Here is an 18,698-nt window from a genome sequence, read left to right on the forward strand (position 1 = left end):
AGTGACTGAAAGAACGAGATTGCGAATACAATTGGCTGAAATGAGTTTCCTCTACAGGGTGTCAGGGCGTTCCCTTAAAGATGGGGTGAGAAGCTCAGTCATCCAGGAGGGGCTCAGAGTAGAGCCGCTGCTCCTCCGCATTGAGAGGACTCAGATGAGGTGGCTCTGGCATCTGATCAGGATGTCTCCTGGACACTTCCCTGGTGAGGTGTTCCGGGCACGTCTAACTGGGAGGAGGCCCTGGGGAAGACCTAGGACACGATGGAGGGACTATGTCTCCAGGCTGGCCTGGGAACGCCTCAGGAAGAGTTAGAAATGGCAGGGGAGAGGGAAGTCTGGACATCTCTGCTCAAGCTGCTGCCCCCGCGACCCAATCTCGGATAACGGAAGCGGAAGAGGATGGATGGATGGATGGATATTAAACATGGGATCACGGTGGTGCAGTGATAGTGATGAACTGGCTTCTCGTCCAGAGATTATTCCTGCCTCCATCAAGGTGCTTGCTGGGCTGTGCACGACCTTCAATGAAAGAATTTATTGCAGCAGTACTGTCTCTTTCAAACGTACTAACCCCCAATTCCTGTCCTTCCTTTTCTTTCTCCAAGCCACCAGCTCTGTAAGAGATGTCAAGCCATCTGTAAGCTTAGAACACCGATTCTTCAAAACTTTTAAGGAACATTGAAATATCTTAATTGTTCTATCCATCCAAGGTCATGCCAATCCCAGCAAGAATACAGCGCGAGGCAGGAACAATCCTTAAACTAGCAAGCGCTGCAACACCGTGTCCTCACATGTTTAATTATTAATAATATAGATTATTTAAATGATGTTACAATGTAATCTGTATAATGTCTTCCTCTTCTTTTGGCTGCTCCCGTTAGGGGTCGCCATATCGGATCATCTACTTCCATATCTTTCTGCCCTCTGTTTCCTGTTCTGTTACACCCGTCACCTGCATGTCCTCCCTCACCACATCCATAAACCTCCTCTTAGGCCTTCCTCATTTCCTCTTGCCTGGCAGCTCTATCCTTAGCATCCTTCTCCCAATATACTCATCATCTTTCCTCTGCACATGTCCAAACCAACACAATCTCGTCTCTCTGACTTTGTCTCCCAACTTGAGCTGACCCTCTAATGTACTCATTTCTAATTCTGTCCATCCTCGTCACACCCAGTGCAAATCTTAGCATCTTTAACTCTGCCACCTCCAGCTCTGTCTCCTGCTTTCTGGTCAGTGCCACCGTCTCCAACCCATATAACTTAGCTGGTCTCACTACTGTCCTGTAGACCTTCCCTTTCACTCTTGCTGATACCCGTCTGTCACAAATCACTACTGACACTCTTCTCCACCCTGCCTGCACTCTCTTTTTCACCTCTCTTCTACAATCCCCATTACTTTGTACTGCTGATCCCAAGTATATAAACTCCTCCACCTTGACCAACTCTACTCCCTGCCTCCTAACCATTCCACTGACCTCTCTCTCATTTACATACATGTATTCTGTCTTGTTCCTACTGACCTTCATTCCTCTCCTCTCTAGAGCATATCTCCATCTCTCCAGGGTCTCCTCAACCTGCTCCCTACTATCACTACAGATCACAATGTCATCAGGAAACATCATTGTCCACGGGGACATCCTACACATCTTCTTCTTTTTCTTTGATCCCTAGCTGGCGTTGGGTCTGGATCAGCTCCTAAGCCCATACGCTGCTGTGGGTGCCAATGGTTGTCGGATCTCCTTCACAACTCGTTTCCATGCAGGACGATCGTTGGCGGTTGTTCTGGCCTCGTCGAGATTTATTCTGCGATTTCTGATGTCATCTTCGACCTGTTTTAACCATGTTTTCTTCGGTGCCGTTCGTTGGATTCGCCACTGGGTGGGTCGTTCACGCAAGAGGAGTTGGTGTGGTAGTCGGCTCACGTCCATTCGACATACATGGCCAAACCATCGTAGTCGACGTGTTTGAATTTGTTCCTCGATTGGTGGTTGGTTGTCACATCTCCGTCAGATGTCCTCATTTCGAAGGCGGTCTCGGAGTGATACTCGTAATATCTGCCAGAGGCAACGCATCTGGCAAACTTCGAGTTTGTTGAGGTCCGCCTTGAGCACCGTCCACGTTTCGGATCCATAGAGTAGAATTAGCGTCCGGAAAAGGCGGATTTTGGTCGGAATGGAAATATTGGTTCGCTTCCACAAGCACCACTTTAGAGAAGCGAATGCTGTGGTAGCTTGACCTATTCGACTGTGGATCTCTGCCGTGGACGCAACTTTCTTCTGTTCGATCAGTGAGCCAAGGTATTTGAACTGCTGAACTTGCTGTATTTGGATGCCATCGAGGTGGACATTGGCAGGCGATCCATCTGTTGTCAGCACCTTCATCTTTTCAGTGTTTATCTTCAATCCATATGACTGGGCGGCGCGGGCGATCTTGTAGAGAGCGTCCGTGGCTTTGGCGTCATCCTCAGCCAGCACACTGCTGTCATCTGCAAACATTAGATCTGTCATGGTGCCATTTTCATCGAACTGGACTTCGCGTCTGCCCCCGAAGACTTTCCTCATAATGGCGTCGAGTACAATGTTGAAGAGCAGCGGTGAGGCGACGTCTCCCTGGCGAACTCCAGTGCGAATGGCGAGTTCAGTCGACAGCTCGTTTCGGATGCATATTTGGCTTGATGACCCATTGTAATTGTCCCGCAGTAGCTTGATGACTTTTGATGGGATGTGCTCGGTCTCCAGCGTCATCCAAAGTGCTGGCCAATCGATGCAGTCGAACGTGGATCGAAAGTCAATAAAGACGATGACCGTCCGTTTCCCACATCGAATTCGCTCCTTCATAACATGGCGAAGGCTGAATATCTGGTCACAGCAACCGCAGCGAGGCCTGAAGCCAGCTTGCTCCTCGCGGCTCGTTTGTTCGCGATGTTTCTGCAGGCGTGATTGGATTACTTTCATGAAGACTTTTCCAACAATCGAGAGCAGACTGATGCCACGGTAGTTTTGGCATTCTCGGTTGTTGCCTTTCTTGAAGATTGGGATAATGATGGCCTTCTTCCACGTTCTTGGAATCGTCTCCGTATGCCAAATGTTTTGCAGAAGCAGGTGCACTCGTTTGAGGAGAACATCACCGCCAGCCTTGATCGATTCCGCGGTGATCGCATCAACACCAGGTGCTTTACCATTTTTCAAAGTCCGGATGGCCATCTTCACCTCCGCCAGGGTCGGTTCATCATCGGACATTGGGGTCTCTGGTGCCTCGATGAGTGGTGGCTCTGCTAGTGGTCCTTGTGGCGGGTCGTGGTTGTACAGTGTCTCGAAGAACTCCTTCCAACGCTGTAACCGCTCAGTCGATGATCGTACGAAGGTGCCATCGGCTTTTCAGATGTTGTCGTTCGTTGATTTGGTTTTTCCACTCAGGCGTCAGAGCGTTCGATAAATCGTGTGGTACTCGTGCTTTGAGGCCGCTTCTTCCAAGTCGGCCGCTACTTGGTTCCAGTAAGCCTCGCGTTCTTCCTTCATTCGACATCGAACGTCCTTGTTGAGCTGACAATATCGCTCAAAGTCGACCAGCTTTACACTTTTTCATTCATCTACCATATCGAGGCATTCATCGGATATCCACGGCTGTGTTCGGCGGCGTGTGGGAGGACATAGTTCTTTGGCGCTTTCCATGATGGCGTCCGAAACTTGTTGCTCTTCGACGTTGACGTCTTCGGATGGCACCAATTCTGCAAAACGGTTGGATAATGCTATTTGAAATTCCGCCTTGCGAGCAGGATCTGACAAGCATTTCCAGTCAAGCTTTGCCGATGGGCACGATTTGCATTTGGCTCTTTGCAGTCGAAGTTTGACCACGGCGCGCACAAGATAGTCTGATCCACAGCCTGGGCCACACATCGAACGGACATCCTTGAGTAATGATCGGAAACGGGAGTTGATCAGGATGTAGTCCAACATCGCCGAGTCATCGCCGGTTGGATTTCGCCATGTGAGTTGATGCTTCTTTGGATGTTGAAATTGGGTGTTTCCGATAATAAATTTGTTGGTGTTGGCGAAGGACAAGAGGCGCAAACCGTTGTCATTGATTACACCATGTCCAAAACGACTCATCGTGCTCTCCCACCCAGTCCGATCGGCGCCAATGTGGGCATTGAAATCTCCAGCCAGTATAATCAATTCGGTCTGTGGGATCGAATCCAACGTGTGTTGTAGATGGTTGTAGAAATCGTCCTTGGCCGGGTCTGGGTTTGTCTCGGTTGGTGCGTAGATGGTGACGAGGTGGGTTTTGATGGTGCCCTTGATGGTGAGCATTGCAAGACGATTAGAGATCGGCTGGTATGCAACGACGCTATTTACTGCATGACGAGCAACCATGAATCCGACTCCTGCTTCTCGCTTTTCTCCACCCGAGTAGTAGAGTACCATCTGGTCATCGATGAGTGGTGGTTCGACGACCATCTGCCCTGATCCTATGAGTCGTAGTTCAGATAAAGCTGCGATGTCGATTTTGCAGCTCAGCAGTTCTTTGGCAATGATTTCTTTTTGGTCGACGTGATGACCAGTTCGAACATTCCACGCGGCGATTCGTATTTCCATTTTTGGCATGATGATCTTTCAGTTTCTTCGGCCAGTAGCCCATTTTTCACCAGCCTCCTGGTTCCCCAATACTGGCGCATCGGCTGCCCCAGATGCGGTAGCATTAAACGAAGAATTTGATTCGGAACTGACCATTGGTTTTGTGCCTGTTTTCCCCGGTCTCCTGGTTCTGGTCACTTCGGCAGGGTGACCACCTTCCTCCTTTCTCAGCCGGGCTTAGGACCGTCTTTGGCGGAGTTATCCTACACATCACCATTGCAAATAAGAATCCTTGATGTAATCCCACCTCCACCTTGAATGCATCTGTCACTCCTACCGCAGGCCTCACCACTGTCACACTTCCCTCGTACATGTCCTGTTCAACTCTTACGTACCACTCTGCCACTCCCGACTTCCTCATAAAATACCACAGCACCTCTCGAGGCACCCTGTCATATGCTTTCTCCAGGTCCACAAAGACATAATGCAACTCCTTCTGGCCTTCTCTAAACTTCTCCATCAACACCCTCAGAGAAAACATTGCATCTGTGGTGCTCTTTCTTGGCATGAATCCATACTGCTGCTCACTAATCATCACCTCACTTCTTAACCTAGCTTCCACTGCTCTTTTCCATAACTTCATGCTGTGGCTCATCAATTTTATCCCCCTGTAGTTACAAAAGTCATGCACATCCCCCTTATTCTTAAATATCGGCACCAGTACACTTCTTCTCCACCCTTCATGCATCCTCTCACTTTCCAAGATTCCATTAAACAATCTGGTTAAAACTCTACTGCCATCTCTCCTAAACACCTCCATGCTTCCACAGGTATGTCATCTGGACCAACGGCCTTTCCATTCTTCATCCTCTTCATAGCTATATAATGTAATAAACATATTTTGCTGCATTTCATCTTTAAAATGATATCGTCATCATATGTAAATATGTGCTTTATAAAGTGGCTCAGGTTGTTCAATATTATAACTGTTGTTCTGTTCTGTGAACTGCATTGTATTTTATTGACCCCCTTCTTTTGACACCCACTGCACGCCCAACCTACCTGGAAAGGGGTCTCTCTTTGAACTGCCTTTCCCAAGGTTTCTTCCATTTTTTCCCTACAAGGTTTTTTTGGGAGTTTTTCCTTGTCTTCTTAGAGAGTCAAGGCTGGGGGGCTGTCAAGAGGCAGGGCCTGTTAAAGCCCATTGCGGCACTTCCTGTGTGATTTTGGGCTATACAAAAATAAACTGTATTGTATTGTATAACTGTATCGCAAGTTTACAGTGAGGTAATTGTACTTAGAAGTACAAACAGTTCTACAAGGAGCACTTGATGGACTGATTGAGTGCATTTAGAGCTCTTGGGATGAAACTGTTTTTGAACTGCAATGTCCTTACAGGAAAGGCTCTGAAGCGTTTGCCGTATGAGAGCAGTTCAAATAGACAGCATGGCTGAGGCAGCATGTGGTTGATGCTGTATACCGATAATTCTCTTTCCGATCAGCTGCTGTAGATCTGTGATTCCAAACTCAGATACAGTGGGATGAATAATTGAGAGTAACAACACTAAAGCTACTATGGTATGTGGAATAGTTTGGCCATTCCGTGAACCATTATATTGTTACAGGTTAATTTCAATCAGATGACTTAAATTAATTAACAATATGTGGCTAATTTCAGTGTATTTGATAAAGCCAAATCAGGGATGTAGATCTAAAAAAGAAAGGGAAACCAAACTGGCACAAAAGCACTATGTTGACGCTGGGTGCCGCCAGTTTGCAAAACCGAGTGGAGAAATTGTGTACGCCAAGGTATGACGTACCGTGGAAATGTGCGTGGCTTTACGCCAAGTTTAGGTTTTATACATCGCAATTTGAGCGTGGAAACGTTCACCGTTTATACATGAGGCCCCAGGACTGGTAACCTTTGTGACACGCCGGTGACATTTATATTCACCATTATAATGTTAACAGGTATCTAGGGTTGCCACTGCGGATCATTTTTTCCATATCACTCTCACTGCACCACTCGGAGTATTTATATCACTGTACCTGAGTGGGGAATCACAGCAGCAGCTGATCGGAAAGAGAATTATCGGTATACAGTTTCAAGTACACACTACCTCAACCATGGCAAAAAGCGTTAAAGCCTTTCCTGTACGGACCTTGCGTTTCAGAAACAGTTTCATCCCAAGAACTATAAACGCACTCAATCAGTCCATCAAGTGCTCCTTGCAGAACTGTTTGTACTTATAAGTACAATTACCTCACTGTAAACTTGCACTACAGTTATAATATTGCACAACCTGCGCCACTTTATAAAGCGCGTATGATGACAATATAATTTTTAAGATGAAATGCAGCAAAATATGTTGCTTATAGTATACAGATAAAACTTTAACTTCATTTAAATAATCTGTATTGTTAATAATTAAACATGTGAGGACACGGTGCCGCAGAGCTAGCTAGTTCACGGATAGCTCCTGCCTTGCGTTGTGTTATTGCTGGTGCTGATGTGACACTGGAAGGATAGACTGATAGCATAATTAAACATGTACTATGAAGATATTTCAATGTTCCTTAAAAGTTTTGAAGAATCGGTGTTCTAAGCTTACAAATGGCTTAACATCTATTACAGTGCTGATTGTGTGGCGATTGGGTATTTGGAGAAAGAAAAGTAAGGACAGGAATTGGAGGTTAGTATGTTTGAAAGAGACAGTATTTCTGTAATAAATTATTTCATTGAAGGTCGCACATGGCGCAGCAAGCCTCTTACATGAGATATGAACAATCACTGCGCCACCGTGTTCCCATGTTTAATAACATGCTTTCATTCCTATCATCATGAAAATGATATCACGTATACATCTCAGTATTTTAATTATTCAGTGAGCTGTAATATCACGAATGTAATGGATTCTGTGTCCTGTCGGAGAAAGAGAAAGAACGGAAGCACATAGTGATTCACACACACAGAGCACATAGAAGATCAAATACAAAACAAAGCATTTAACGTGCTACTTGAGAAACTAGTAAAATAAACGATTTTAAGATGAAGTTTATGATGTTCTACTTTAATGGCGAAATAAACTATGTGATTAAAGTGGAAATTTCGAGATTAAAGTTGACATTTCGTGCTTTTTTCCCCACTGTTTGCCTATTTTGTACCTTAATAAGCTTTCATATGACACTCAGACGGTGGGCTACGAGTCGCCTTTTCACGACGACTTTAATATGTGATTTCTTTTTTATTTCGGGCACTGTGCGACTTTGTGAACTTGATCTTTCGAGTTTCTCCGACACTCTGTCACTCGATCAACTTTCTTTTGTTGATTATATCACTGTTTAAACCAACAAATAGTACTTTTTCCTTTGTCTCCACTTGGTATTCGCTGAAATTCTTATATTTTCCCCTGTGCTTTTCCGATTGTCTTTTTACAGAAGGCTATTTATATTGATTTGCATATTCAAAGAGGCATATTTCTGGGAGGAGTTGGGGCGGGACAGAAGGCGCATGCACGTGCGTTACTTTTCACACTCATCGGGATTTGTGTAGTGGGAGAACGTGAAAGTTTGCGTGCGCACAGATTCCTGCATCTGGATTTTTCTGTGCGTACGCACAATCCCGCTTTTGTGCCTACACCATGTTATAGTGTGAGTTCTACGCACGGCGTTATACGTGAGGCCCCTGGTGTCACCTGCCACTCCCCTATAGAGCTGAAATACCATTAGTTGTGCTCTTCCTTGGTTTTCTCATCTTCTAATTTTTCTCCGAGGTCAATGCAGCTTCTGTAGGCCTGTGCACTGAGGCTGTCACTCATCCATTGTGCTATTTTGCTTTGGTGAATGAAAGAAGACATTTTGTTGTTTGTTTTTGTGTTAAGTGGTTTTAGTTTAAGTGTGGATAAATGTCAGAACACATTCTAATTATTGAAGGTGCACTTTTCATGCTTTTCGTGGCATTCTTTTTTATACAGTACCCTCCATAATGGCTGAGACAATGAAACATTCTTCTTGCATTTACTCCTTTAATCCACTGTTTAAAATTACAAATTAAATAATTTAGATGTAATTAAAGTACACATTACTGATTTTCATTTATGGGGATTTGCAATCATTTCAGTCACACCTTGTAGAAATGACAGTACTTTTTCTGAATCGTCCTCCCATTTTAGGGCAATGTAATGTTTGGGACAATTGGTGTCACAGGTGTTTGTGATTCCTCAGGCGTATTTCATTGCTTTAGTCTTGCAGGCCTAAGACACCTCAGCTTACTCCTACCTACAGACTACTTTTGGTCTCTGTAGTTGCCATTGTTCAACATGAGGGCAAGAGCTGTGCCAATGAAAGTCAAAGAAGCTGGAAAATAATAATGAAATCATTAGAGACATCGGAAAACCTTAAGATTACCCAATTCAAAGTGTCTGGGATATCAATAACAAGAAAGAATGCACTGGTGAGCTCAGTAATCACTAAAGGACTTGTAGGCCAAGTAAGACCAACACTGCTGAAGACAGAAGACGTTGCTGCAGATTTCATTTTGATCATGACTTGCATACCCTGATGGAAATGATATTATATTTATCTCTCTACCGTCTTAAGTATACCATCCCATACAGATAGCACTACGTGGCTCAGGGTGACTGAGAGATTCCTCACCAGTCAGGCAGTTCACACTGAAAAGCCGCCATCGCCGAATAACCCACAGCTGTTAAGACCTGTAAGAGAACTGGCACTGTGTGATTTCTATGTGATGGTCTCTGTAATGAAGGCTGCATTTCAGCACACATTTCAAAGAAGATGACAGTAGGGAGTCTAAATCAGCTTTGAATTCAGTCATCATTATGAGCCAAAATGTCATTGTGATATATCAAAACTCACTTCTTGTGTAGCCTGTCAAACATCAGAATGTGAAATGTGCAATGAAATGAGATTTTCTATTCAGTTCTTCGTTTTTCCACCTGGAGTTGCTAAAATGCCAACAGAAACAAAATCTGCATGGGACTTAAAAATACTCAAAAGTTGAGGTAACTTTGAGCCAATTTAAATGCCAATTTCTAGTTTTATCAGTTGCGGACCATTAGGGCCTGCAAGGCCTTCTCTGCTGGCCTAAAAAAATATCTGAATCACAAACTGATGTAATTATATTTTGACCATGAATACTTATTAAATAATTCCAAATAGTCTGTCCGCTTCCTTTCATATCTTTTCCGATGGTTGTGCTGCTTCCAGACATGTATTTTCGTATTAAAGCATTTAACCAATCACATTTCAGCCATCATTTGTTGCCAGGCAGGGTCAAAGTCAAAGAAGTCTACCCGGAGGCCTTCACAATCTGTTCTGCAGGCCCTCTAACACAAAATAGATGTCGATTAAACCGTTGCTTCAACCAATCAGATTTTGAGTTGTTTTCACTAGGGCCCTCTAGCAGGCGTACAGCAACGTCACCGCATTCAGACCCATTGATTGGATAGGATGGTGTAATAGCTATTTTGTCACCCCACAATGGCTGAAGGAGGAGAAGAAATAGATTTGGTGGCAGATTTACTTTCAAGGCCATTTTCAAGATGGACTTTTCAAGAAAAGCTGGATATTGTTAAGAAAGGTCGGACAACTCCGAAGCTAGCTAGCCTGTCACAACCAGGTACCCCTGGCTCACAGGGTCCGAGGAACACTGCAAATTGTATTGCTGGGAGTGCTTGTTATTTGCCACTGGTTGACATGGTGTTTGGAGCCACACTGGGTTTGTAAATGTGACTTGCCTAACCAAGGCAGCAACGAGACATCAAAGCACTGCTGGACACTTACAAGCAACGGTGCTTTCCAAAACTTTTGGGGAAACCAGAGTGGATCTACAGCTGAATGAGCAAGTGCGCAGGGAAATGGTGATCCACAACGAAAAGGTGAAGAAAAACAGAGAAATCTTAAAAAGACTGATAGACTGTGTCATTTTTTGGGCAAACAGGAACTTTCATTTCGGGGACACGATGACATTTTCAGCCCTAAAGTGAATTAAAACTTATGCCAGAAATACGACAGGGCAGGTTCGACTTTCAGCATTAGCTTCGATGGTGATAGAAAGGGACTTTGTGATGGAACTGAAGTGTACAGATAATCTGTACGACAGAGTAATTGTACTGTTTTTGAGGAAAGAGAGGAGGATGGATTTTGTTTACAAATAATCCGAATTTTTGGTGAGTAAAATGTTGCGATTTTCCTAAATAATATTGCAAGTTTATGAGTTATTATTGATATTTTTTATGTGTGTCACGACTGTAGCTGCAGTAGAAAGGAACTTGTTCACCCCTGGTTTGTCTATTTAATAAAGGCATTTATTGTGGCTACAGGAGTTATCTATCTGCGATGCAACGGCTCTTTATACTGTATTTCTGCATATTAAGATGGTTTTTATAACCATAAATTAGTTTTTGAGGGGCGGGTTGATTCAGACGGAGCACTACTGAAGGCCTAGGTGTGAAATGCACGGTCCGCCACTGAGTTTTATAAATCCTAATGTTTGCATAAGAAACAGCTTTCATATATGTTGCCAAGCATAAGGAAGTTTTATACATGTGGACCTGGTGAGAAGTTGTAATAGAGAATGTAAAATTAACAAATTAAGTGTGTTTTCCAAGTACAGCAAAAGTTTTATAATTGCTTATGCTGATCAAAGGTTGTTCCTAATTTCAGCAATCAAGTATTTAATGTAAGTTAATGTTGATAATAAGGCAGCAAATTGAAAATAACTGCATATTTTTTTCATTTTTGTTTTAAATTTTACACAGGAAACAAAGATCACTGCAGTGTGGAATGTGGCAGAGAATTCTCTAACAGGAGCGCTCTTCAGAAACACACTAAAGTTCACACTGGAGAGAAGACATATTGCTGTAATGAATGTGGTAAACAATTTTCAGAAATGGGCAACCTTCAGACACACGCTAGAATTCACACCGGAGAGAAGCCATATTGCTGTAATGAATGTGGTAAACGGTTTTCACGTTTAAGCAGTCTGAAGAACCACACTAGAGTTCACACTGGAGGGAAGCCAGATTGCTGTAATGAATGTGGTAAAAAGTTTTCAAACATATGGAATCTTCAGAGACACACTAGAATTCACACTGGAGAAAAGACATATTGCTGTAATGAATGTGGTAAACAATTTTCAGAGATGGGCAGTCTACAGAAACACACAAGAGTTCACACTGGAGAGAAGCCATATTGCTGTAATGAATGCGATAAACAGTTTTCACAAATGTGCAATCTTCAGAAACACATGAGAATTCACAAAGGAGAGAAGCAATATTGCTGTAATGAATGTGGTAAACAGTTTTCACGAATGGACCATCTTCAGATACACACTAGAGTTCACACCGGAGAGAAGCCATATTGCTGTAGTGAATGTGGTAAACAATTTTCAGAGATGGGCAGTCTACAGAAACACAGTAGAGTTCACACTGGAGAGAAGCCATATTGCTGTAGTGAATGTGGTAAACAATTTTCAGAGATGGGCAGTCTACAGAAACACAGTAAAGTTCACACTGGAGAGAAGCCGTATTGCTGTAATGAATGTGGTAAACAGTTTTCACGTATAAGCAGTCTGAAGATCCACACTAGAGTTCACACCGGAGAGAAGCCATATTGCTGTAATGAATGTGGCAAACAGTTTTCACAGATGGACAGTCTTCAGAAACACACTAGAGTTCACACTGGAGAGAAGCCATATTGCTGTAATGACTGTGGTAAACCGTTTTCACATATAAGCAGTCTGAAGAACCACACTAGAGTTCACACTGGAGAGAAGCCATATTGCTGTAATCAATGTGGTAAACAGTTTTCACAAATGGGCCATCTTCAGAGACACACTAGAATTCACAACAGAATTAAAACAGTAGCAGTTCAAAAATCAGTCCATAAAAACTAGAACCCTTCAGGACTCGAGAGAGAGGTTCACTCCTGTCCTGAAAAGTAGGCAAACTAAACTATTGTTGAGAAATTAATCTTGAAGTGAAGCTATATTGCTGTTTGGAATCTGGCAAACAATTCTCTCAGAGGAGTTCTCTTCAGAGACCACTGGAATTCACACTGGAGAGAAGTACAACTGAACTGTCCTGACTAAAGAGTGAGGTTCACTCCTGCCTGGGCAGTAAGCACATGTAACTGACTGGAATCCATCCTACTCAGTGCTGTGTCAAAAACAAATCAACATAGAGGACAAATAGAAGTTTAATTCCTTTTTCCTTTTCCAGAAACAAAATAAAGAACAGGGCGTCATACAGAGAGCTTCTCACCAAAGCCGTACAGCCTCCACCTTGCGCCTAGCTCTTTTTTCATAACATACATATTACATATAGAACTATTTTCAAAATATTTTACACATTTCATCAGAAAAAAAACACTTTACAATATACATACAGTCATATGAAAAAGTTTGGGAACCCCTCTTAATTCTTTGGATTTTTGTTTATCATTGGCTGAGATTTCAAAGTAGCATCTTCCTCTTAGTATATGACATGCTTTATGCAAACAGTAGTATTTCAGCAGTGACATTAAGTTTATTGGATTAACAGAAAATATCCAATATGCATCATAACAAAGTTAGGTGCATACATGTGGGCACCCCAACAGAGATGACATCAATACTTAGTTGAGCCTCCTTTTCAAATATAACAGCCTCCAGACACCTCCTATAGCCTTTGATGAGTTTCTGGATGGAGGTATTTCTGACCATTCTTCCTAAACAATATCTCCAGTTCAGTTAAATTTGATGGCTGCCGAGCATGGATAGCCTGCTTCAAATCATCCTATACATTTTTGATGATATTCGAACTGTGACGGCCATTCCAGAACATTGTACTTCTCCCTCTGCATGAATACCTTTGTAGATTTTGAACTGTGTTTTGGGTCATTGTCTTGTTAGAATATCCAACCCCTGTGTAACTTCAACTTTGTGACTGATGCTTGAACATTATTCTGAAGAACTTGTTGATATTGGGTTGAATTCATCCGACCCTCGACTTTAACAAGGGCCCCAGTCCCTGAAATAGCCACACAGCTCCACAGCATGATGGAACCTCCACCAAATTTGACAGTAGGTAGCAGGTGTTTTTCTTGGAATGCGGTGTTCTTCTCCCGCCATGCAAAGCGCTTTTTGTTATGAGCAAATAACTCAATTTTTGTCTCGTCAGTCCAAAGCACTTTGTTCCAAAATGAATCTGGCTTGTCTAAATGAGCATTTGAATACAACAAGCGACTCTGTTTGTGGCGTGAGTTCAGAAAGGGCTTCTTTCTCATCACCCCGCCATACAGATGTTCTTTGTGCAAAATGTGCTGAATTGTAGAACGATGCACAGATACACCATCTGCAGCAAGATGTTCTTGCAGGTCTTTGGAGGTGATCTGTGGGTTGTCTGTAACCATTCTCACAATCCTGCGCGTATGCCGCTCCTGGATTTTTCATGGCCTGCCAGACCTGCTGGGTTTAACAGCAACTGTGACTGTGGCCTTCCATTTCCTGATTCCATTCCTTACAGTTGAAACTGACAGTTTAAACCTCTGAGATAGCTTTGTGTATCCTTCCCCTAAACCACGAGACTGAACAATCTTTGTGTTCAGATCTTTTGAGAGTTGCTTTGTGGATCCCATGCTGTCACTCTTCAGAGGAGAGTCAAAGGGAAGCACAACTTGTAATTGACCACCTTAAATACCTTTATATCTCATGATTGGACACACCTGTCTATGAAGTTCAAGGCTTAACGAGCTAATCCAACCAATTTGGTGTTGTAAGTAATCAGCATTGAGCAGTGACAGGCATTCAAATCAGCACAATGACAAGGAGACCCACATTTGTGCACAGCCAGTTTTTCACATTTGATTTAATTTCATACAACTAAATACTGCGTCACTAAAAATCTTTGTTCGGAAAACACCGCAGTACTCAGATGTTCCTAGGAAGTGAAAGACATACCACTGTTATATTTTTTGTTGAAAGGAGAGTAAATTATTATGCAGGCTGAGTGGGGTTCCCAAACTTTTTCATATGATTGTAACCTCAAATAATAAATAATAGTTCAGCTTTATAATAATATATATTTTGCTATTTTAATATAACAAAAAAATGAAAAAACATACCTATGCAAAAACAAAAAAAAAAAACAGGATGTCATACAAACAGCTTCTCTCCAATGTTTATTAAATAATAAATCAAATCAATTATTAATAATTATAAACACAAGCTATTAATACAAAATCAATAAAATAAAATGTAAAATTAAAATTAAAATCCAAAATATATATATATGTTTTAGCACTGTGGCAGCACACTAAAAGAAGAAATGCTTTTTTTTATTTTATTTTGTTTTGTTTGTTTGCTGTTGATAATAAAACATACAAAAACTGTATATAAGAACTTAGTGGGGGGGGGGCACATAACTTATTTAACACTTGAGAATTACCAAATAATATACATGTCAAATAAATAGAATAAAATTAGAAATTGGGGCTTGGGGAGACCTGAAAATACGACTTACCCCTACAGCATCCACCATGCGTCGGGGGTGCATGCAGTCTGTGGAGAGTAACATTAATTAGCATCCATACTACCAAATATGACACAAAGTTTACACAAACAATTACTTTTGGGAAAATTCATAACTAAAAGATACAAAAAAATTAAAAAGACAATACACTTTGCTACACATATTGCCATATTGCAGTACTGGATGTGGATGACGAGTCTCACAAATTGGAATCTTCTGGGCCACAAAAGAATTCAGACTGGGTGCCACCTCCAGGAGTGGACTTAGTTGGAGAAGATCTACACCGGGGGGTATCAGCCCTTTGTCATGGCATACCACCCCAAAAAATATAAATGTTCTGAAATACCTGTGTTTTATTTTGGTATTAAATTGTTAATTCCTGGACTGTTGTTATGTAAAAGTAATGGCGGATTTTTTTTTTTCCCACCCAGAAAAATGTTCTTTCAAAGAGCTTTCATAAGGTACTAGCAATGGTAACTTGTCAAAGACGTGTTTTAGAATGAATTTCAAAAGGATTTGATATGTTATGACCGATAGGCACTGGCAGTGTGTGACCAGGAGGAGGTCACTTCACCTGTCTGTGCTAATACTGGAAAAGCAAAAGAAAAGCAAGAAATTGTGTCTCAGATATTATTAGTCTCCTTAGCGTCAGTAAATATTATTATTAGTAAAGTCTCTGGCCTTTTGACCAGATGTGGTTTCCTGTTCCTGAGAGACTTTGCATTCCACTATCTTGGTTTACTTACTGTGTGCTTACTTTATTGTGTATAATTTGTTGCTTTGAATAAATTACAATAACCTGTCTGTCATCTCCAGTCATCTGTCTGTGACTCCTGCACTCAGCTTTCTGTTGGCCAAACCCTGTGAATTAGCACATTTTCAAGAGGTCCATGAACAACAATAGCCTCAATCAAACCAAAGAAACATTTCTTCGGGTTAATACAAAGAATGTGCAGTGGGTTGGCTCCCTGCCTGAAATTAGTTTCCTGCCTTGTGCCCCGTGCTGGCTGGTATTAGCTCCAGCAGACCCCAGTGACCCTGTGTTAGTATATAGCGAATTGGAGGATGACTGACTGACTGACTGCCTGACTGAATACAAAGACTGGCTTCCCCCAGTGACTGAAATAAAGCTTGTACCTGCTGTAGGTGTTCCTTCCAGGTGCTGGAATAGATGACTACATCATCCAGGTAGGCAACACTGTATGAGTTATGGAAGTAGAAGATGATGTATCGCCCCTTGACATCCCAGGTGTTTCCACGTCATTACTAGATGCCGAAATCTATACATACACATATATATACAGTTAGGTCCATAAATTTTTGGACAGAGGCAACTTTTTTCTAATTTTGGTTCTGTACATTACCACAATGAATTTTAAATGAAACAACTCAGATGCAGTTGAAGTGCAGACTTTCAGTTTTAATTCAGTGGGGTGAACAAAATGATTGCATAAAAATGTGAGGCAACTAAAGCATTTTTTTAACACAATCCCTTCATTTCAGGGGCTCAAAAGTAATTGGACAATTGACTCAAAGGCTATTACGTGGGCAGGTGTGGGCAAGTCTGTCGTTATGTCATTATCAATTAAGCAGATAAAAGGCCTGGAGTTGATCTGAGGTGTGGTGCTTGCATGTAGAAGATTTTGCTGTGAACAGACAACATGCGGTCAAAGGAGCTCTCCATGCAGGTGACAGAAGCCATCCTTAAGCTGCGAAAACAGAAAAAACCCATCTGAGAAATTGTGGCAATATTATGAGTGGCAAAATCTACAGTTTGGTACATCCCGAGAAAGAAAGCAAGCACTGGTGAACTCAGCAACGCAAAAAGACCTGGACATCCACGGAAGACAAGTGGTGGATGATCGCAGAATCATTTCCATGGTGAAGAGGAACCCCTTCACAACAGCCAACCAAGTGAGCAACACTCTCCAGGGGTAGGCATATTGATATCCAAGTCTACCATAAAGAGAAGACTGCATGAAAGTAAATACAGAGGGTGCACTGCAAGGTGCAAGCCACTCATCCATATTACTAACCGAGAATGCTAAACCGGATGATGGACGCAGGCACATCCGGCCATGGGCCGTAGCTGCAAAAAAGACGTACTGCGCAGGCGCAAAAAGAGGCCGCGAGAGGCGGCCGAGGAGCCGAGAAAGGCGGACAAAAGAGGGCGAGAGAGGCGGATGAGGGGCCCGCGAGAGGCGCAGGCGCAAAAAGAGGCCGCGAGAGTCGGAGAAAGGCGGAGAAAAGAGGGCGACAAAGGCGGATGAGGGGCCGCGAGTGGCGGACAACACCACAGAAAAAAGGAGTGAGCACATACAAAAAGGAGAAATGAGGCGCAAAGTCAAACGCAGGAAAAGCACGAAACACATTGCACACGAAACTAGACCCGAAAAAAAAAAAAAAAAAAAAAAAGAGGCCCGCGCGCAACAGCAAGGCACCCCCCCCCCCCCTACAGGCACGGACGGGACACACACCAAGAGGGGGGATTCAACAAGCCCATGGAACACAAAAAAAAGAACACAAAACCACCCCACAGACCCTACAAGCGAGGGACGGGACACACACAAAGAGGGGGGATTCAACAAGACACAGGAACACAAAAAGAAAGAAGACGCTCGCGTGACAACAATCCTCAACAATCCCCCCCCCCCCACATCCATAAGAAGTCACACCCCAAAGCCACATATTCTAAAGTGAACGTCAGCACCTTCACACTAGACAGCATAGGTGTCAGCATTGGTGGATCTCCTACAATAAAGCACTATTAACCGTTCAACTGCAGAAAAGGAAACATATTAACAGTGACTGCGATCCTCCTTATTACTTATCCATATTTCGGATGCTGAGAAAGAAACAAGTCATGAATACACGGTCACGGGTACAAAACGAAAAGGAAAGGATAACAGGAACAAACACACGAACACGAAAGAAACAACAAAATAGACGGCTATGCAGCATAGGTGGATCTCATTACAATAAGGCACTATTAACCGTTCAACCGCAGAAAAGGCTCCATATTAACAGTGAGTGCAATACTCCTTATTACTTATCCACATTTCTAAAAGAAAAAATGTCTCGACTCCAAAAACGCAAAGCTCAACTAAAGCTTCTAACTAACGATGTACCTAAAAGTAAAAACTTTATGAACTGCGTTAGATCCTACAATAGTTCATTTACTTTTAGTAAATATCAGGCCACCAAAAGGCAATGGCCCATACTGCTTTCCCATATGTGCACAAATACTGCATCGCATTGGAACAGTGCACCCTGAAACAAATCAACAACGCAAATATGCCACAAATCTACATCCTAGATCCACATGACGCAAACTATCAATCAAAGTGCTGCATCGCAACAGGCACGGATTCAAAACGAAACACCTCCCGTCTCAGACATACGTTAACGGCAAGGAAGGCTACAACGGGCGTCTCACACAGCACAGGCAAATCGATTACAGCTCCAAAACAACACGTCCCAAATACTACATATGCAACAACGCGCCTCTCAAACGGCACAAGCAAAACATACACCGGGAAAATTCATTCGGATTAATGAATGTCATTTGCAATCATTGTCATTCAGTTCACTT

The 18,698-nt window shown here is 42.7% G+C and overlaps 3 protein-coding genes across 5 annotated transcripts in view; 2 read left to right on the forward strand and 1 right to left on the reverse strand.

The window, feature by feature from the left end:
• Window positions 1-12,555, forward strand: part of LOC114668248 (zinc finger protein 345-like) — a 394,673-nt gene extending 382,118 nt beyond the window's left edge. For both annotated transcript variants that reach the window (XM_028823925.2, XM_051925344.1), the window contains exon 5: window positions 11,357-12,555. In XM_028823925.2, the coding sequence (XP_028679758.2) occupies window positions 11,357-12,492 (1,136 nt within the window). In that variant the 3' untranslated portion in view covers window positions 12,493-12,555. The remainder of the gene's footprint in view (window positions 1-11,356) is intronic.
• The window catches only part of LOC114668454 (zinc finger protein 883-like), a 492,666-nt gene that overhangs the window by 382,160 nt on the left and 91,808 nt on the right, over window positions 1-18,698 (forward strand). The window lies entirely within an intron of this gene.
• Window positions 1-18,698, reverse strand: part of LOC114669347 (zinc finger protein OZF-like) — a 314,266-nt gene that overhangs the window by 259,881 nt on the left and 35,687 nt on the right. The gene's annotated exons all lie outside the window — the stretch shown is intronic.

Source organism: Erpetoichthys calabaricus, chromosome 1, assembly GCF_900747795.2.
Source record: "Erpetoichthys calabaricus chromosome 1, fErpCal1.3, whole genome shotgun sequence".
Taxonomy (NCBI): Eukaryota; Metazoa; Chordata; class Cladistia; order Polypteriformes; family Polypteridae; genus Erpetoichthys; species Erpetoichthys calabaricus.